This window comes from Siphateles boraxobius, unplaced genomic scaffold (assembly GCF_051911475.1).
Source record: "Siphateles boraxobius isolate OS27281-9 unplaced genomic scaffold, OSU_SipBor_1 25, whole genome shotgun sequence".
NCBI classification, from domain to species: domain Eukaryota; kingdom Metazoa; phylum Chordata; class Actinopteri; order Cypriniformes; family Leuciscidae; genus Siphateles; species Siphateles boraxobius.
This window is the reverse complement of record NW_027508866.1, coordinates 12,060,306-12,082,500: the sequence shown is the minus strand read 5'-3', so window position 1 is coordinate 12,082,500 and position 22,195 is coordinate 12,060,306. Positions and strand designations below refer to the sequence as shown.

The following is a 22,195-nucleotide window of genomic DNA, read 5'->3' as shown; positions in this document are numbered from 1 at the left end:
CACGCTTTGATGTCCCTTTTCAGAATCATTTCCTTGTTAACAGTAATTTCTTATCTTATTTCTCCCTTGAAGTGTAAAAATAGCTCCAGCTTTTGACAGATACAACTAAATACAGCCCAAATCTCAATGCGTCCCACCTGCTATTCATACTTAGTTTTCTCAAAGATGTTTCACAAAGCTGTCAAAACTGCACTGCACTGCACTCCATGCTACCGACAGACGAGTTCAAACGTGAATTTCCACAACCGAAGAACACACAGACTTTTTATCCATCACCTGAAGCTTTAAAAAGCGCTTACAGACTTGTGCCTGAGAGCAGGCTTCTGGAAATAGACATGTCGTGCTGAGGTTTTGATTGGACCAGAACATCTCGGGGTAGACAGACACCAATATTTGCCAAATGTAATGGAGGTTTTGAAAGAACACAAGCTATTTTTGATAATTGGAATATGGATCTAACGGTACTGCAGATGAAAATGTGTCCGTCTAATCGAAACTCTTTGTTTGGACACCTGGTTATGAATTATCCCCATGTGCCTATATCCATACAGGTTTGATAATGAGCTGTTTTGTTTAATTGTATCTTCTTCATAAAATTGAATCTCGTGAAAGTTTGCTCTCTGTGGCGCAAATGCCATCATACATCTGCTTTGTGCATGAATCCTTCCTCATTAGCCCTACTGAGTAAGATAACACACTGATGATTCAGCACAGTTTATATATGCTGTTCTAAATCCTGAAATGGGTTTGCTTGATGCATCTGCCTGTGTATCAAAATATAATGCAGTGTGAGGTTTTACCCTGAGGGGCTTTAACCTTCAGCTTCACCCTTCGTCTCATTCGGATCTGACTATTTCAACATGCTAATTCTTTTTTAATGCTTCCCCTCATTTTCAACAATTGAATCATTTTAAGACATCTTAACCATCAATACTAGACTTAATTTTTTTATTACAACCTTTGTGCCTAAAGCATGATTTTTAATCCGCAAACAAAAAAATGATTGTAAAAAAGGGGAAAATCACATAACACAGAACACCCTAGCAACCAACTGAATAGAAACACATTTGCAAATACTCAAGATACTTTAGCATCTTTTGCTTAGGCAGTTTCAAGAAAATGTAAAATATATGAATATAGTATGATCTTTTAAATTAAGAACTGTAATTCAATTTTTTAATTGTTTCTCTATAAACGATAAAATGTTTCTCAATTTATCCAGAGTCGTGCTGCTATATTTTTTAGCATACGCAGAATTATTTAACATTAATGATACACTTCAGCTAATTATTTTCATAGGATTTAGTTTATTGCAGATATAGATTTCCATACATGCGTATAACTGCACAATCAACTTGCTCTCTAGTGTTCACTAGCAGGTGTTTTGACTGTTCCAATATGGCGAATGGAGATAGCATCTATATTTGGCGGTGTGTGTCAGAAGCATCTGCACTAACCACTAAGCCACAGCTAGAAAATAAGTGTTTTGGTCTGTCCATTTCTTACAGATATACAACAACATTTACAAAACCTTAGATCAGGGAATTGAATATAAATAATTGTGTATGCTTGTGAACATGAATCTAAAATTACATATTATGTATGTTTGGAGTGTGTTCTGAACAGAGAGGTTACAGGCATTTCTTTGTAAGTGAAAGCTTCCGGTAAATAATGCAAGATGACAGCTGTTGAATCCTCGCAGGAAACTTTGCTCTTAGACGCCGCGGGTGAGGAAAAACAGAAACCTCCATACAAGGTGTCAGTTTGTTGTCATGGAGACCGGCGTCCACTGTTCAGTCAGCAAACTGAACAGCGGTGTTGAGATAGTGAATGTGGTGGTTATGAAATAGAGCTGGTTTTAACTATCGTACACATTTTATTACTTGGTAGAAGGTTGATTTACTATTCAGTACATAATTTATTCAAGGTTTCTCTCAAACTTTACAATTACATGCAAATTCTAAGATGCACTTGTATATCACAGAATAAAATGGAGGAGGATTGAATTTTAGGGTTGGTACATGTAGTTTAACTTCAATAACTGCAAATCAGCAGGGTTCCCGCAGCCATGGAATACATATACATGTTTCCAATACATCATTCTCTAATGAATAAACCTTTAAAGTTATGTTCTGCTCTAAAATACTTTTTTATATTGATTTGATATTGCACCTTTGTAACTTTGAACATTAACAGTGAAACTTTTGAACATTATATTTAATTGGGTTTTACATGGTTTACATATTTTCCTCTTTCATTTAAAAGAAAATATATTAAAGCTGTCCAATATTATAACTAAATAAAGCAATGAAAAAAAAAGAATTATAAGAGCATTAAACCTAAATAAACATGTACATTTAACAATAAAAATAAACATAGTGTGGGTGTATATATATATATATATATATATATATATATATATATATATATATATATATATATATATATATGCCGGTGTCCGTGTACGTTCAGGTGTCCATGCAGGTGTGTGTGTGTGTGAGTGTCCGTGTCGGTGTCTGTGCCGGGTCCATGCCGGTGCCCGATCCTGTGCCGGTTACACAAACAAAACTAGAAAAGATACAATGGAAACATGAGGGCTATTTAAACACCAAGGTGTCCGTGGCGGTGCACAGCTGAAGAAAGAAACTTATTTGGGTTTAAAACAACTTGAGAGAGTAAATGACGACACTTTTCATTTTTGAGGGAGCTTATCCCTTTAATGTTATTAAAACAACATTCAACAACAACCATCAGTGTTTAATTCTTCAGAGATGGTTGAAAGGATTTAATGTTAGACAGGACATTATGACAACAGTGTATCGGTCAATTGTGGAATCAGTCATGACATTTAACATTGTTTCTTGGTATAGCTTACTTTCAGCTGAAAATAAGAAAAAATTATCAAGAATTATTAAAGCAGGCTTCTAAGATTACTGGGGTCTCGCAGCTTCACCTCTCAGACCTTTATAATATGGCAGTAAAGAGGAAAGTAGCTTCTATTATTACAGACTCCACGCACCCTCTTTATGATTCTTTTCATCTACTTCCATTAGGTTGCCTGTTCAGAACTCCCTTAGCTAGGAAGACGGCTTATAGAAATTCGTTTGTGCGCAATGCATTGACTATTTTAAACAAGGTCAAGTGAGTGTGTGTGGTTTGAAGAATTGTACACAATTGTAGTTTCCATTAAAAATTTTTAAGATGTCTGGTTTAATAATGAATTGTATGTGTATGTTGATTGTTGAATTGTATGTGTTGTTGATTTGTATTGAATAACCTAAGAAAAGTGATAGACAAAGTTTTTCTAAATTCTAAATATTATATGTTGTGTATATTTAATGTGTATCTTTGTTCTTATCTTTTAAAAACAAAGATAATAATGACAAAGATTTTTATCTTTGCCACTTTGGCCTAAATGTCTGCCATTCTTTTTTATTTTAGATTTTTTTTTTACCTTGTAAGGCTTTGTTTTTAAAATAGGGATATTAGTTTGGCTGTAATGATCAGTCACTTGCAAAATAGTAAAACCAACATGAAAAAGAATCATGCTAAAATCGTGAATCGTGATTTACCTGAAAAAAAATCGTGATATGATATTTTTTACAATATCGCCCACCCCTAAACTTTACTTACTTTTATTGTTAAATGTACATGTTCATTTCTGTTTGCTTAATGGCTAAATAATAAGCTTTTAATTGCCTTAACCACAAATCATTGGTTAGGAAATTAGCAATATTTAAGCAAATGCTCTACTTAAAAGGCATTGCAGTCTCAGAAAAATTAAAGGGTTCATCGGATACCCATTTTCCACAAGTTGGTATGATTTTCTAGGGTCTTCATGTAAAGTTTGTAACATACTTTGGTTAAAATTCCTCAATGGTTGTGTAAAACAACACCCTTTTACCTCCTCAAAAACAGCTCTGTTCACAGCGACCCTTTTTGGTGCATGTCTCTTTAAATGATAAAGCAACTGCTCACCCTAACCCTCTCTTCCGTGCCGTGGCAGACAGTATACAAATGGCTGAGGGCGGAAATATTCTAATACGGGACAGTCCGTCAGTGGTCGTGGGCGGAGCATGAGCAATAAGACATCATATTGCTCAGAAAATCCAAACGGCTTGATTATTGAGAATGTTTAGGCTTTTTGAGGATTAAAAAAAAGGAGTTTTCATTGTAGGGTGGTTTTCATTGTAGGGTGGTTGTGTCCACACACTGCAAAGACACATTTATATGCAAAACCATGTAAAAGTGAATTTTGCATCCGATGGCCCCTTTAAGGACATAATTAAGTATTTGGCAGTATATGGGAAGTTGTATGTGGAGTGATGAATCACAATGAACACGAATTACATTGTGACGCTCCAGAGCGGTGTCTTCGAAAATCTGCTGAGAAATATAATAATAAATGCATCTCTACCTCATTTTTCAACAAGACAATGCTCCTGCCCAAATTGCAAAGACAAACAATAAGTGGCTTTAGAACAATATTTGGTCTCACATTAAACTCAGCGAACTGGGAGACATTACTACTCATGAACTGTTTTAAGTCATTAACATTGAGTGGAACAACACTGGCTCTTCTTCCAAAAGCTGTATGCGAATTGAGGAAGGCTATTCTGTGCTAAGTTATTTTATCTACAGTAATTGTGTACTTCTGAATCATTTTGGTTTGGTCCATTCTTTTGTCCAGGAGTGTAATGTGGTATACATGTATAAATAGCTAAACATAGCAATAAAATAGAAGAAAAATAATAGCGTTAAATTAAATAATTAAACTTTTTTTTTTATGATTTTCAAATTTGATGAATGTAACATTCACGGAAATTTTTTGAAAATTCATTGTCCTTGGAAATTTTCTGTTTATGCCCTCACAGCTCCTGTGTTCTACTTCGGCAATCAGGAGTATCACGTCGATGAGAGCGATGGCCACGTTGAAGTCCGTGTGTGGAGGACAGGGACAGATCTCTCGAAAAAAGCTACAGTCACTGTGAGATCCCGCAAAACAGACCCTGTTTCTGCTGAGGGTGAGTGATACCGTTGGATTTTCCCAGTAATCCAATGTTTTTTCCCCAACCTCAACCAGCATTGTTACTCATTTCCAATCAGCACAAGCCCTCTTTTGGGCTTAAAAACTACTGTCAGGATTTACTATCAGGATAAGACAAGCAGTGAAAAATTAGCGATGAAAAGGCGCGGACAATTATTTTTGCGCCTGGCCTTGTGCATATGCATTTGTAGGAGTTTCCCTTTCAGCTGCAATATTTATTGAAGGAGAGTATTTATCAAGCATGAATCATGCAACATGATTTACTAAGGTTTGTGATAGTCAATTTACTAGTATTTATGCCATTATTTAATGCCCAAAAAACATGTCTTCAGCCATTTTGCGCCTGTGTTGTTGGTAGATCACACACACCTGATTATCATTGGCTCTGCTTGTTTGTGACACTACACAAATTCGCGGGCTCTTGATTGACTGCGTTGGTTATTATGGACATGATCTGGCTGCATCCGTGTTCTTTAATATGCACATTGTCAGTAAATCACCTGCAGAACTTTCCACTCCCATCTGAACTTTATGGGATTGCGGTCTCACGCTAATTGGCCTGTTTAGTAAATCTGGCCCTTAGAAGTGAAATTTAATGTAAAAGTAAATTAAGCCTTTTTTTGGTTGAGGAAACCTGGCTTGCAGTATGTTAGAAAATAAAATGCTACTAATTTGTGTAAAAAAGTCTTTTCAATCTCCATTTCCTGTCTTCCCAGCAAACTAATGAACTGGAAAATGCTGAACAGGACAGTCCAGGGTCTTTCATAAATGTGAGAGTTGGTGTTATTGACTCTTATGGCTTAGTGACGTGAGGCATCAAAGATGCAGTTACGAGCTCTTAGAAAAGCTGAAATAAAAAAGAAATCTCTGTTCATCCGAGTCCTCTGTGTTCATCCAACCCAAACTTAGCTGTAAGTTATATACTGTACATTGATCCCTCAAAAAAAAAGAAGAGGCAGCAGTCTCTCTTCAGAGAGGATTAATGGAAAGTGAGAATCTTGTGCTTCTGCTATTAAATACCATCTGACCTCTTTCTGACCATAGCCTTATTTCTGTGTGTTCATCCGCTAGCGGGGGTAGACTATTTGGGAATCAGCAGAAACGTGGACTTTGCACCAGGTGTGAGCATGCAGATGGTCAGAGTCACCATCCTGGATGACCTAGGCCTGCCCGTTCTGGAAGGAACAGAGAGATTTGAGCTTATTCTTCGGATGCCCTCCAATGGAATTCTGGGAGATCCAGCGAAAGTCACAATCTTTATCAATGACTCTGTTTCAGACTGTGAGTATTTTTGAAGAATTTTTTCTAACAAAATTGTTACTGAGACACAAACACACACACACACACACACACACACACACACACACACACACACACACACACACACACACACACACACACACCCATTCACGTTGTGTTTTCATGTTTAATGGGGACTTTCCATAGACATAATAATTTTTATACTGTACAAACTGATTCTATTCCCTTACACTAACCCTACTACTAAACCTAGCCATGACAGAAAACTTTCTACATTTTTACATTTTCAAAAAACATCACTCATACTTTACCTAGGATTGACAAATTATTCCTGGTTATTCATAAGCTGAAGTTTCACACTTTACATTCCTAAACCGTGGGTTAACATCCTTATATGCATATTTGCTGTGTCAGTTTTATTGGACGAGCACAGCATTCAGCCTCGTTACATAAAGGCATATTGCGGATCCTCATATTATACATTGCCAACTATACTATGAAGGTTTTCGTTTGTATACTATAAAGGTAAGAATAAAACTCTTTTCTTCAATCCAGTTTTTGCTTTTTCCGTCGCCAATTGCCAGGGTGTGTCTAGATTTCTAGGCTACCATTTTCCCCCTCAAATGTTGAGACTATTATTTATGCAACACGTGGTGTTTCTATGACTGTCCAAAGAATGGGAATACGAGGCATGCGATTGGGCATAAGTTGCTAAGCATCTAGCCGTAACATTCTAAAACCGCATTGTTTCACATGTTTGGCTAAGCCGGGTTTAGAATAATGATAAGCACAGTGTGAAAAGGCCTATAATGTTTTATAGATTTGCCCACAGATCAATTGACCAGTTTTTGTCCATGATGCGTAGGTAGATTGTTGCATATTAGAGCATCTTGATTTGTATATTCTTTTTTTAGTGCCAAAGGTGCAGTTTAAACAGGCTGTGATGACTGCAGAGGAGAGTGAAGGTCAAATCACTGCTATGGTTCACCGCAGCGGAGACATCAGACACAAGTCCACTGTACGTTGCTACACCCGACAGGGCTCTGCACAGGTGGTGTCTGACTTTGATGAGAGACCCAACACCGATGCATCCATCGTAACTTTCTTGCCTGGTAAATAACCTGTTATGCAAGCCGGGATGTGGAATGGAGGGAAGTACAAATAAATGGACGATGAACAAATTAATTAATAAATGAACAAACAAATAAATGAATGAACGAATGATAAATTAATGAATGAACTTACAAATAGATTAAACCGTAAACAAGAAATCACATTCTTCATCTTTATTTGCCCAAATACAAGTAAGTGATGACCCTTTATGTAAGTTGGGATGTGGAATGGGGGTGAGGGGTGTGTTCAACTGAATAAACAAACTAACTAATGAACAAACAAATAGGTTGGTCAATTAAACAGTTGAGCAAAAAATCACATACCTCACTTTTGCAAGATGCGCCATTAGTCGCTTTTCCACTGTCAGGCCGTACAGTTCTAAAAACAGTACGGAATGGTTCCAGTTATATTTCCACTTGAGCTTGGTTCGGGTCGGCACCATTACAAACCGTTCTCAGCCCGGAATTCTCTACACGGTTGGCTAACAATACTAGAATGTGTGTTGTGATGTCGCCACTCAGAATTGGTCACTTGTCAGTTGCCTAGCTGTCTGTAGTGCTATTTGAGAAAAGTTAACGCAAGTTGGTATTAAAATTAAAACGTGGTCACTATTTACATATCATCTGTAAACTCTTGCGTTACTGAAGTAACAACTGACACATTTATATTACATTCCAAAGAGCTCTGTTATCAGCCCCACAGTGGAAAATGAAACCCTACCCAAACTACCTGGGTTGGAATGGCATGGAATGGTTAAACAATGGGAATGGTTTGGCATGACAGTGGAAAACCAACTTTTGTAATATGCAATTAATGATCCTCTTTATAAGCTAGGATGTAGAATAGGAAGAATACAACTGAATAAATAAATGAATAGAAAAATGGAAATAATGAATGCACGAACAAATAAAGAAGTGAATGAATGAATTAAACTTGAATTATACAGGTAAAAATGACACACTTCACCTTTACTTGATATCTACCATTCAAGCTACAAACATTTGTCTGAAAAGGAGGTCATGATGAAACATTTGTTGAGCTGTTTTCAGACTTTGGTCTCCATGTTTTGGTCCCTAGGTGAGGCTGACAAACCGTGTGTGCTGAAACTGGTGGATGATTCTATTCATGAGGAGGAGGAGGAACTGCGGCTGGTTCTGGGAAACCCGAAAAGCGACTCGCCGTACGGAGCGTCCGTAGGCGAAATGAACGAAATGCTCATAAAGATCAATGACGAAACTGACAGTAAGAAAGAAACAAATAAAATGTCATCACAGCGGTTTTCATTTGAAATGCACTTTAGATGAATATTAATATAAATACCTGACATTTAGGTTCAGATTTCTCGAATTCGGGTCAAACTTCAGTAAACTCTTACAGATTCTCTTTGGCTAAGAATCTTTTAATGAAAAAAAATTCCTCGATGCTCATCTGTCTTTTTCAAACCATTCATTTTCCTCCATCAGAGCCCATCATCAAGTTTGCCGAGACAAAGTTCAGTGCTAGCGAACCAAAAGAGTCCGGGCAGATTACGTTGGTGAAGATCCCCATCCGCAGGACAGGAGACTCTTCGAAAGTGTCTCTGGTGAGGGTGCACACGAAGGACGGCTCTGCCATATCCGGAGAAGACTACCATCCCATCTCCCTCGGTGAGGTTTCTGGAGGCCAGCACGGGTCATTTGCATTCTGAATATGCCGCATCTAATTATCCTTGGTAGATTGGCGGGTGGCTCCAAGCAGCTTCCACATGCATGCATTTCCTGTCTACATCAGGTTAGATGGAGTTCAGGATGCAAATGACAAATGCAATCAGGTGTGGAAGCATTTAGGAGAAGAAATATCAGGATGTTGTTTGTAATCAGATATTTTGTGTGTGCAGATGTTGAGTTCAAAGCGGGCGAGATTGAGCATGTAGTGGAGGTGGAGATTCTGTTTGATAGCGTAAGAGAGATGAGAGAGGCCTTCACTGTCCACCTGAAACCAGACGAGAACATGATTGCTGAAATCCAGGTGGGAAATGTTCATAATGTTTCCCTGTGGTACGTTCTTCATATTTGAAGTTTCATAAACAATTAATGTTGAATTACAAGTCTGTGTCTCTCGTATTGGCAGATGACTAAAGCCATAGTGTACATCGAGGAGAGCAACAGTATGGCTGACGTCACGTTCCCTTCACTGCCTCGTGTTGTGTCACTGTTACACTATGATGATGTGAGAAGAACCAAAGACAATGCCCACCCAGCTGCTGGATACCCCGTTGTCTGTGTCACGGTAGGTTTGTCCGTAGAAAAAGTCAGTCAGAAGGTTTTCAGAACGTTTAATGTAATTATGGGGTCATTTTTATCAAGCTTCTGCAGATCCTTGAAGTACAAGTGAATAAAAAGCTTATAAGATTATAATGATTTGTCAAAGTTTAAGCTATAAAAAAATGTGAATAAATGAAATAAAGGCCTCACAGTGGTTTTGACTTTCTTAAATCATAAGGACTTTAAGAAAGAGCATAAGAAACACAAACAACATTTAATGGTATAAATCCTCAGTGATGTTCCTTTTGATTAATGATTAAATCCTCTGTGTTGTTCCTTGTGATGAATTATTAAACATAGGTCAGTTGTGTGCAGAACTTTGTTGTTTGGATTTTCCCCTTAAAGTAAAGTATAATGATGATACTGAACAGGGATAGTAAAACTATTCATTGATTACCATATTACATTACATTACTTATGCTCACCAAGACTGCATTTATTTGATCAAAAATACAGTATAATCAGTAATACTGTGAAATATCCATAAGAGTGACCACACAGTCTGTTTACAATGTCTACCACTGTCGTTTTACAGTATAAAGTGCATATAGGCCTATATAGATGCCCCTGTTTTACATTTGGGCCCCTGCCACGAGAAACTCTCTGTACGCCCCTGTATACATTGGATTGATTTTAATAACTTTAATGTACTTCAAGTGTGTGCCAATCACTAGGAAAATACCAGTATCGGATCAGGACTCGGTATTAGTAGATAAATCAATATCATATGCTCAGATCGGATTGGGGCACAAAAAACTTGATCGTAAATTGGGAGATCCCTAATATTAACACACACACACACACACACACACACACACACACACACACACACACACACACACACACACACACACACAAACACACTTCATTTCTTTTAAAAATCGTACCCCAAACTTTTGAACGGCTGTGTTTTCATTGAAGCGGGATTATCTGATGTTCTTTCTTGTCCTTGTTTATTTCTCTTACTTATCCAGGCCTGCAACCCCAAATATCCCGACTACGACAAAACAGGCTCCATCTGCATTAGCGAACGCATCAACGACACACTGACTTATTACCGATGGCTCATCAGCGCCCCCAGTGGTCCAGATGGCGTCACCACCCCCATGCGAGAGGCTGACTTTGATACCTTCTTTACGTCTTCCAAGATGATCACCCTAGACTCCATTTACTTCCAAGCGGGCTCTAGAGTGCAGTGCGCGGCCCGTGCCGTGAATTCTAATGGCGATGAGGGGCTGGAGCTGAGCAGCCCCATTGTGTCTATTAGCATGGAGGAAGGTGAGCCCGAACCATTACATTAAGTGGGATCATATAAAAATGCTTTGGTTTTGTATAGCAGCACCAAAGAACATTATGCTTTTCCTGAGCTGCTGGTTTATAATTTACTATTTGCAATGTGGAATTAGACTGTCAGTAGGTGGTAATATGCTTGAAGTAATGTTTCATGTCTTTGATGTTCCTGGGCAGGGATGTGCCAGCCACGTAAATTGGGCACAGTAGGTGCTGAGCCCTTTTCTGCCAAACTACGTTATACAGGCGCTGAAGACTCTGAATATGCCAATTTCATCAAGCTTACTGTCACCATGCCCCACATAGACGGTGAGAGAGTTATTTCCCCTCTGGCTGCCAGGTTGTTTGCTTAGTTCAGCCTCTCCACGAGAAACCCTACTCATATATTCCCATTCTTTTGGGATTTATGCGTTATTTGCTATCAAAACTAAATATTACAGCTCTCTTCAAAAGCCTAAATCGAAGTCTGAAAGATGCATAAACATATAAAATGTCATGACACAAAGTTGCCAACATCGTTTTCCATCATAATCATGTTTGTCTTTCATCAAAAAGATTTCAGGGATGAAAGTAATAAAAGAGTGCAAAGTATTTTGAAGTATTTTGGAAACAAATTGTCACAAGTTATATTTCACGTCAAAAAACTAGGCCAACCAAGACCAATTATGGTTGCGTTAATATTACCATCTTAACTTATCTAAAACTGCTTTAACTGTTCTTTTCCATAGCTTTTCCCACAATACTAAAAAATCCTTTTACTGCATGACAAAATGTGTAATATAAAGATTATTTCACATAAAAATTATATCATTATTTACCCTTATGTTGTTCAAAACACATATATCTTTATTTCTTAAATGTTGCATAGAAAAGAGGGGCATTCACATTCTTCCAAATATCTCCTTTTTGTGTTCAACATAAAAAAATAACATCATTCCGGAAAATAAGCAAATCATGAGAAAATTTTAATTTTTGGGTGAACTGTACCTTATATTGTCATGTAATACTTCTAAGCCTTTAGGATGCAGAATTTTTTTTTCAGATTCATATTTCAGTGGTATATCTTATAAATAATGTTATGACGTATTCTTCTTTATCAAGGCAGTATATAATGAATGTGATTTCAGTTTGTTAATCGTCATTTATTTTCTATGTGCTCCAGGCATGCTCCCTGTGGTCTCCACTCGTGCGCTGTCCAACTTCGAGCTGACTCTGAGCCCCGATGGCACTCGAGTGGGAAACCACAGGTGCTCCAATCTGTTGGACTTTAATGAGGTGTCCACACGACATGGCTTTCTAACCAAGGCCACCCGGAATATAGAGAGCGTCGGTGAGACTTTGCCGTATCAGTACAGCCCTGTCATCAGAGGCCAGAGCACTCTACGCTTCTACAGGAACCTGAACTTGGAGGCCTGTCTGTGGGAGTTTGTGAGTTATTATGACATGTCTGAGCTGCTCACAGACTGCGGGGGAACGATCGGAACAGATGGGCAGGTGAGACGTCGTCGCAGCTTTCAGAATTCTAATGATTAGTGGTTCATAAATCACAACTGTTCTTGTCCTACAGCTAAAAAACGCACTTAAATGAATTCCTGTTTGAGAAGACAATAGATATCTGGTTCCTCATTTATCTCTTCACCTTTGTAGACGTGTTTACACCACTATAGTTTTAGACAGGTCTTCAGGCCATTAAGGTAAAATCACACTGACAAAGTAACCCAATTTAGATTATTTTTTTTGTCAAAATTACATGAATCTGACATTTTCAATTCTGATCTGGGCCGCTTTCATACACTCAAAACGTTGAAAAGTTTTGAGTCAGTAAAATTGTTGTTGTCGTCTTCTTTTTCCCAAGGATGCAATAAAATGACAGTGAATACATTTCTATTTCAAATAAATGCTGTTCTTTTGAGCTTTCTATTCATTGGAGAATTATAATATAATATTGATTATCACAGTTTCCACACAAATATTAAGCAGCACAACTGTTTCCAGCATTGAGAATAAGATATGCTTCAAGAACAGCAAATCAGCATATTAAAATGATTTCTGAAGGATCATGTGACTAGAGTAATGATGCTGAAAATTCAGCTTTGATCACAGGATTAAATTACATTTTAAAATATATATTTAAATGGAAAACTTGTATTTTAAATTGTAATAATATTTCACATTATTACTGTTTACTGTATTTTTGATCCAATAAATTCAGCCTTAGTGACCATAAGGGACTTCTTTCAGAAAAATTACAAAAATCTTACCGACCCCAAACTTTTGAACGTTGGTGTATGTGGAAATAAATCTAATACATATTGTAACAATCTGATACAGTCAGGCCGGAATTCATGTCATTTTTATGTGAATTATCTGAATTCTGTTTTTTGTTCAGTCAAATTTAACAGTCATATATATTGTGTGTGTGTGTGTGTGCGTGCGTGCGTGCGTACATAAATGGTGACATTTGCTTTAAAGAATTAAGAGAATGTGGTGTAAATTTAGCCCATCATTTCCTTTACTGGGTTCATTGTGTGTTTGAGTACCAGTCTTCTGTTATGCTATAGAGTATAATAGCTGGAGCATGTTTACACAGAACATCCTAGTTACATCAATTTGATTAACACCTCTCCACGAACACACGCCTCCATAGGTAGTGTTCTGCTTTTGGACTTTTCTTTGTTTTCATCTATTATTATGCACAGCATAAACTGGCAGCCATAGCACTCAGGATTTATTTCTGCCACACTCCTCGTTGTTCTCTACAGAAGAGGAGACTGCCTTTGCTGTAACCCGCAGAGCTTTTGTATTCATTCATTTCATTCCTGAATTTAAGGTCTTGCTTCAATGGCTCCCCTTCGTAATCTAGGGTCTAAATGTCTGAATGATCTATGTTATTACAAACATAAGCCTTAAAATCTGCAATAGCTCCATAAAACAAGATGTGAATTCAAAACCCTTCATCTAAAGGACGCACTCTGATTCTACTGAGAATATTGAACACGGAGCTGGTTGAATATGAAAAGCCTTTCTCTTCTTTCCCTCAGGATGGGATTTTGACAATGTTCATGGGGATTTTTCTCGTCTTGATTAAACCCAGTCCAGCAGGTGTTCAGACTGGCCTCATTACCGAGGAGCACATTTTTATAGCATGCTATTTTGATTATAATTGACTATGTAAATTAGCAAATGTTTCATTCAATCAAAACAGATTATGCTTTGAGACAGCTAATCTTTTTCCTCAGACAAAATGCTTCCTGGCTTATTGATGAACTTTACTTTGTCTAACAGCCAGCACTGATTAATAGTAACCTCTATTTTTTCATGTATTTTACATTTTTGAAGCAGCTTTCTTCACAGTCTGTCAGTAATGCTCTGTTTAGTTACTGTCTTTATGTAGCCCCTCCTTCTGAAAGCACAATGTGCTCTGATTGGTCAGTTGGACCAGTGTGTTGTGATTGGTCAATATCTTAGAGCGTGTTTCGGAAATATCACATTCCTTACCATCTTGCTATAAAAGCATAATAGGTCTTCTTTACAGAGTATTTTGCATTTTTCAGTGTTTGTAGATATGCATCTTCAGTATTATTTGAATGTGTTTTTAAAAGGTGCTGAACCTGGTGCAGTCGTACGTGACCCTGCGAGTTCCTCTCCACGTCTCATACGTGTTTCATTCCCCGGTGGGCGCAGGAGGCTGGCAACACTTCGACCTGCATTCTGAGCTGCGGCTCACCTTCGTGTACGACACTGCCATCTTGTGGAAGGATGGTGTCGGCAGCCCTCCGCAGGCAGAACTGCAAGGCAAGTCAGGAATTTGAGCTCCAAATTTAATTATCATCTGTAAAAAGTGAATTTCCCAGTAATAAAGGTGTATTCGAGGGCTATCCAATCTATTAGATGCCGTGTACACACAAATAGGATCATCCTTGTGCGAGGCACCCCCATTAAAATTTAAAAGGCGGCTATATATTTTCATGTATAAAACCTCAATTTATACTGTGGAAAATTAACATTATAAATGTGTAAAATATTTTCACTTATTATTTTTCTACTCGCTATAATACTTTACTGTTAGATGTATTATTTATTGACACGTTTACATACTTTTCCATGGACCCCTTAGCACTCTCTTGCGGCCCTCTGAGGGTCCCCGGACCCCAGTTTCAAAACCTCTGCTCTAAGAGGAGCAAAATGTTATATAAATTATACAATGTATATTGTTATACAATATGTACGTTATATAAATGTTATAAAAAAATCATTCTAGTTTTTTAGTTTTTACGCATTTACGTCTGGTGTTAATTAATGCCATCATTTTTTATTTTTTATGTTTAGAGAGAGGTCAAATAAGGGTAATTTCACACCTTTTCTAAAAACTTGAAATCATATTTTCAATACATTTTTGTTATTTGTGTTCAGTACAGTAATTTTGATGTTATGTTTGGCTGTCATGGAAATGGACAGCACAATAACTGATGTCACATGTGGACATGTAGAGGAATATTGAACTAGCGCAGGGTGTGGAAATTGGAACTTTAAGAGAAGAATATTTATGATTAAAAGATATTCATATTGGACCGTGTTTACTCTGCAGGAGCTTTATATCCAACCAGCATGAGGATTAATGAGCAGGGCAGGCTTGTGGTGAACTTCCGCACAGAAGCTCGCTTCAGAGGCTTGTTTGTAGCGGTACACACTGGTAAAATCTCCCTTCTCTACACGTCTTCCAAATATGAAATCTTACTAATGTTATTAATTATGTTCCTATTAATAAATACGTATTATAGTAAAGAGCTTTTCTTTCCAGCAGCAAATTTGAGAGGTCTGAAGACTGCAGGTAGAGTCCAAAGATCATAGCACATGGAGCTAATGCCAAAATGTTTCTTTTGGTTGAATTGATCAAATGAACTTGCTATCTCTCACCTGATTATCCAGCATCCTCTGTGAAGTCCATAGTGTTGAGTGCAGACCACCCAGGCTTGACCTTTAACCTCACTCTGGTTAGGACTGAGCCGACCTACAGCCAGCCCATCCAGCAGTGGATGTTCATATCAGACTTTGCTGTGAGTTGATCGCTCTTTCCCCAGTTTTTGACTTTAACCCTATACATTTTTTATTTATTTATTAATGAAAAATCAAGTTAAAGGTCCCATATTGTACGCCTTTCTGAAGTTTTATTTTAGGTTTAGAATATATATTTGCGGTATAAGTACCAAAAACCATCTCAATATATTTTTACAGCTCCTTTCTCAGGAGCTCTGCCAAGAACAGGTCGATTTTGGCCGGTCTACTTAATATTCATGAGCCTCTCTTCTGATTGGCCTGTTGTTTTCTGAGTGACGCATGGCCAGGCCAACCACAGGTAATAGGGTCATGTCTGCTGTAGCCTGCTGTGGCTTGGTGATGCTCACAAGTAAGGTAAATAAAACACCTGTAATGATGGTGATAAATTATTTATTATTAAAGCATAAACATTCACAAACCACTGTTAATTTAACATAAAAGCAAGCATTGGTTACTACGTGCATGGTTTGGCATGACAGAAATAGCACAAAGTGTGCTCCCTTAATAATTCCCAAAAAGTTTTGAGCGGTGAGTGGATTCTATCTTAAATGCATCTCATTGGCTATTGGGTTCAAGAAATCATATGTCTGTGATTGGCTACATTGCTCAACGCTGCAAAGGTGGTGACTGAGTAGTTCTGACATCACATTTTTACAGAAGTCACAACGGCTCGTGAAAAGGCACAGCTACTTTATGCAGGCTGTGTGCATTTGTCTGTGGATTGACTGTGAAAACTTATATGGTAGTAACATAGCCCCTAAACCTCTGTTATCATGAAAAAAGCCAGGAAATTTCATTTTTGACAACATGGGACCTTTAAAATGTGAGTATCAAATATGATGCATCAGGCTTTTGAGGAAAATTTTACATATATCAATTATCATTGTACTGAATGCATTATATATATATATATATATTACCCCGACAATAAACATGACAGGGCTTTGATAATAAAACTAAGCATTTAAATATTTTCTTACATATTACATAAAACATATTATTGGGAGATATAGAATCACAACTGATTCTATATGCATTTTATGCAAGTAGTGTGCTATACTGTTATAAAGACATCATTGATTTATATTACAAGCTAATAGCTATCAGGATTTCATTTTGAGTTTTTTTGCCATATAAATATCAGCAACTTCTCAAAAGTGTATAATATTAAATAAAAATGTAGTGTTTTTTCCTGGGAGTATCAGCTCCAAATTCTCCAATATTATACTATATGAGCCATAAAAGCCTGATTTATCAAATGTGGTACTCAATGAAAAACACAAATGCATTTATATATTTTTTTTCTTCTTCAATAAACCATTAAATGCAAGTAAACAAAACGTTAGCTAATCTTGTAAAGCCTGACATATGAAATAATAGTCAGAAAATATTTAATTTGAAAAATAATTCGATTTTTCTGACTATTATTTCACATGTCAGGCTTTACAAGATTAGGTCAAGTTTTTGTTTATTTTTTTATGATAAACAATTTTGGTTATATTTGGGTCGCCACACATGTCCAATGTAATATCTGTGTCCTGAAGATTTGTTGAAAACGAATGTTAAAAAAAAGACAATGCAATGTTAAACATGTATGATACGTGTGTGCCTGTGATCCGCAGGTTCGTGATTATTCGGGCACGTACACAGTGAAGTTAATCCCCTGTACAACAGCGCTGAATGTGGAGTACACCGTTCCTCCGGTCTGCAACCCTAGAGAGCCCGTCACTTTTGATCTTGACATCCGCTTCCAGCAGGTGAAAGGAAAAATTCTTCCGTCCTTAAAATAAATTCTCAATAAATATTTTAATTTTAAAAATTCTCAAAAATATGAAATTTTTTATTTCAAATGCTCACTCAACTGATGTTTATAATTGAATTTGTAATAGAATAAAAGTGTATTAATGAAGGAAAAATCCAGTGTACTGTATGTGTGTGTGTGTGTGTGTGTGTATATATATGTTAAGTTATATATATATTAAGGTATATATATATAAGTTGCTTGTATATCAAAAAAACATGTATTTGTAATATATTTTATCAGTTAAACGTGAAGCTCTACTAAAGAAGCATTCATGTCTTTACTTGTTTAGGTGAGTGACCCTGTCGCTGTGGAGTTTAGTCTAAACACACAGATGTTCCTGTTGTCTAAGAAGGCGTTGTGGCTGTCAGACGGATCTATGGGTTTCGGTCAGGAGAGTGATGCGGCTTTCTCTGCGGGTATGTCTACTGGAACACCTACTGTACAACTTAATCAAACCAAGAGGCTATTTCTTTAAGTATATGTAGGTATGTGATTGCTTAATTGAATGTTAGCAACTACCCAGAACACCATAGGAACCACCTAGCAATGCACTGAAAACCACATGAACCACCACATAGCAACGTCCTAGCGTTGTATGGCATGACAGCGGGTTTTGGATGGACAAATAGCAATTATGTTTTCATCAGAACGTGTAAAAATCTAGGTTGTTTAAGTTAATATTCTGGGTTATACTGACACTGAGCTTGTTCTCCTTAAGGCGACACAATCTATGGACGAGTGATGGTGGACCCTGTGCAGAACCTGGGGGACTCTTTCTACTGTAACATCGAAAAGGTGTATCTGTGTACCGGAGCGGACGGATATGTCCCTAAATACAACCCCACCAAATCTGAGTTTGGATGCCTTGCAGACTCTCCCTCCCTGCTCTACCGATTCAAAATTATTGTGAGTATGTTAGCAGTATTGTTATTGTCAACTAAATCTAAAAAGAATGAAAAGAATTTTCATAGATTGAAATAAAGCGGAAATAAATTTATTACAAAATTTATTATAAAAAAATGTATGAAAAACTTTCAAATTTTACAGCTTTTTAAAATGACTAAAACAAAAACTGAAATAAATATAAGTTAAAGCTAAATAATAATATTAAAAAATGATTAAAATATGAATAAATACTGTAATAGTTTATAAATAATACTAAAATAACTATATTAGTCTTCGAAATAAAATAGATGCAAATAATATTTTTGCTTGTATTTTATTTTATAACAAATGAAATATTATTTTAATACATTTTATGTTGCATAATATAATTGAAATACATTCATGTATATACTTTTTAAAGTGATCTGTTGAGAAATTTTTCAAAAATCGGTCTAAAAAAAGTCCCATGACTTCACCTTGCTTCTAGGACAAAGCCCAGCCCGAGACTCAGGCCAAGAGTTTTGGGGACATGGGTTTCAAAGCCCAGCTGGCTGTAGATGACCCCTCTGCCCTCTCTCTGGTGAAGCAGCCGGGATCCGACGGATTCAGACTGGATTCTACTCCTCTTTTCCAGGTCTAATCCTTTTAAACCTTGATTAGTTATGGTGTGATTACAGTACTGCACATCTGTGACATCACATTTTGGATTCCTATCATTTAATAGGTCAATCAGCATGACTTGATGAAATCCTCTATTGTCCTTCTGTTCTGTAGGTGGCAGTAGGGAGAGAGTGGTTTATTCACACCATCTACACTGTGCGTTCAAAAGACAACGCCAAGCGTGGCATTGGCAAGCGAAGTGTGGAGTACCACTCAATAACCTCAGGTGACCTCGTACGAGCGGAGGCCAGAGGACGCTCCAGTCGGTCCAACAGAGACGTCCCGATACTAGCGGAGGAGATCGGACCCGGCAACAACCGAGGAACGAATATCATGCGCGTCGCTCTGGACCGCAGGGAACGGCGTTCTGCGCCCGGGGAGGAGCTGTTCACGGATGGACTGTCTCCACGGGAGCTCAGTGGGCAAGATGCCAAAGAGGACGCAGTAACGGTGGCGGGAGTCCTCGTGGGACTGCTTCTCACTATTCTCATGGGTGTAGTGTTGGCACTGATGGTTCGCTCAAGGCGGACACCTGCAAAAAAGGCTCTAAGTGTCTCGTCCAGCCTGCAGCCTGTTATAGTTCGATGTAGCCTTGATAATGGAGACAGCTCGGAGGTCTGAAGGACTAATGGACTACTTGGAGAATGTGCTGTTCTCCTTAGTCATTCATCGGATCAGTTTGTTTTGTTTGTTTTAAACAAGTGCCTCTCACAGGTTTTATCTTACAAAAATGTCACGACCCAGTTCATCACCAGCCCAAAGAAATCACCACCCAGTCCTCCTGCCATGGCATAGTGACATTTGTATGTTTTGATTCTGAATTTTGCTCGTCCAGCAATTAATTCTTGAGGTGTGCCAAGTGACGTGTGGTCCAAAAAAATTGACATTAAAATCAATTCAAATGAATCAATTTAAAGTCAATTAAAAATAAAATAAAATTGATTAAATTACTGTAACAAATAAACAATTTATCCTTTGATTCATTTAATTTATTGTATTATTGTATTAACAGAAACGGGAGCTCATTTGGTTCCATTTTATTTCCATTAAATTCCAAAATACCAAGATAATTTTTTTAATCATTAATGGGAATTTTGTTGTTGTTTCAGAACTGTTTTTTTCTTCTTCTTGTTTTCACTATTTCAACGTTTTGAATCAATTATTTAAAAAAAAAAGGGGTTTGTTTTCTTTTTCATGAAAGAAAGAGAGAAATTATCTTTATTACCCTGAGATAATTTTTTTTCTATCCAACCTTTAATTCGTTACTAATACAATCTTTTGTGTATTTCTGTAGCACATACACAGTGATTATTCAAAGTGTATGAAAGTTCATCAAAAAAGTCTACATTTTAAAGAAACTCCCTCTGAGAACCCCTCACTTTCCTATATCTACCACTGTATTGATAATAAAGAGGCATTTGCAAAAAATATGTTTCTGAAAGGAAAAATACATGTTCTGAGAATCATTGTTAATGAAATGAAATGGTGCACTCAAATGAACTGATCACAACACTGACACTGATATTGTGTATTTCACCTTTATCTCAAGTATTAAATATTTACTTGTATTACAGCATTGGCTACTGTATTTTGGGATATGTGATGTCTTTGGGGAATATGGCTTATTTTATCAAGTGCTCAGTGTGTTTTACATATATGCTGGTTTTTAACAGCAACTGCCAAGCTCTAAATGGAGAAATGCTGAATATGCATTTCATATCAAACTGTCAAATAGTTGTTGTCAGAAAGTTTACATTCAGTCTGTCAGATGTTGTCAAATTTCATCTTGTTGCTGCTGTTTTTATTAATATTTGTTTGTTATATAATTTAAGCGGTAGTATTCACGAGAGGCGCATGCATTAAATATTGCCGTCTTAACTCATTGAGTGTTGTTTTAAAATAAGGGGAAAACTGTGACACCGGAAATCCCTCAGATTTCCACATTTGTGTTTCACTGTGTTTTGCAGTCAAATCTCATGCAGTTGTTTTTTCCAGACCAGGTTCACTTTTGTATCAACTACCACATTGTTGTTGTCTTCTGACACTTCAAGCGTTTGTGTATGCATTTTAAAAAACATATCCACATGTTTATTAGTCTAGAACTGATCTATGAAAAACCAGCATTATATTTTCAAATTCATTTCACCTCCTGACAAGATATATTCCTCATCAGGCTGATAATATTTAAAAAGAAATGTGCTATGCAATACAATCAGTGGATTGTTTCCATTTTCACAGAGGATTGTGAGGCTGATTAACAGACATGAGCATGACATTTTGGGCACAATGAAATATTCTTTATGTTTAAAATGGTATTTATGGTGAGATATTGTGTTTTTGTACATGGTTCACAGCTGAATATTTCCAATGCTGAAAGCATTTTTATGTACTGAGCCTTGAAGCACAAAATAAACTAAGTCTTAAAACTTGAAAACTTTGAAAGTCAATGTTCTGTTCAGTTGTACTTAAAGGGATAGTTCACCCACAAATGACAAATCTGTCATCATTTACTCACCTCATGTTGTTCCAAACCTGTATGAGTTTCTTTGTTCTACTGAACACAAAACTAGATATTTTAAAGAATGTTGGTAACCAGACAGTTGTTGGTAGCCATTGACTTTTGTTGTATTTTTTTCCTACTGTGGACCGTGAAACTGTTTGATTACCAACATTCTTCAAAATATGTTCCTTTGTGTTCAACGGAAGAAAGAAATTCATACAGGTTTGGAACAACATAACGGTGAGAAAATGTCAGTGATGACAGCATTTTCATTT

General features: G+C 37.0%; 1 protein-coding gene across 2 annotated transcripts in view; it reads left to right on the top strand.

The window, feature by feature from the left end:
- The window catches only part of frem2a (FRAS1 related extracellular matrix 2a), a 58,706-nt gene extending 36,852 nt beyond the window's left edge, over window positions 1-21,854 (top strand). The window contains exons 7-25 of one of the 2 annotated variants that reach the window (XM_077242659.1): window positions 4,875-5,024; window positions 6,119-6,328; window positions 7,222-7,419; window positions 8,498-8,662; window positions 8,884-9,066; window positions 9,297-9,427; window positions 9,530-9,688; window positions 10,698-11,001; window positions 11,191-11,322; window positions 12,176-12,507; window positions 14,616-14,808; window positions 15,602-15,706; window positions 15,818-15,844; window positions 15,943-16,070; window positions 17,694-17,828; window positions 18,165-18,291; window positions 18,594-18,781; window positions 19,248-19,394; window positions 19,535-21,854. In XM_077242659.1, coding sequence (XP_077098774.1) covers window positions 4,875-5,024; window positions 6,119-6,328; window positions 7,222-7,419; window positions 8,498-8,662; window positions 8,884-9,066; window positions 9,297-9,427; window positions 9,530-9,688; window positions 10,698-11,001; window positions 11,191-11,322; window positions 12,176-12,507; window positions 14,616-14,808; window positions 15,602-15,706; window positions 15,818-15,844; window positions 15,943-16,070; window positions 17,694-17,828; window positions 18,165-18,291; window positions 18,594-18,781; window positions 19,248-19,394; window positions 19,535-20,041 — 3,521 coding nt within the window. In that variant the 3' untranslated portion in view covers window positions 20,042-21,854. Of the gene's footprint in view, window positions 1-4,874; window positions 5,025-6,118; window positions 6,329-7,221; window positions 7,420-8,497; window positions 8,663-8,883; window positions 9,067-9,296; window positions 9,428-9,529; window positions 9,689-10,697; window positions 11,002-11,190; window positions 11,323-12,175; window positions 12,508-14,615; window positions 14,809-15,601; window positions 15,707-15,814; window positions 15,845-15,942; window positions 16,071-17,693; window positions 17,829-18,164; window positions 18,292-18,593; window positions 18,782-19,247; window positions 19,395-19,534 lie in introns of both variants that reach the window. The other variant, XM_077242658.1, reaches the window with a different exon arrangement.
- The last annotated feature ends 341 nt before the right edge of the window (window positions 21,855-22,195 follow it).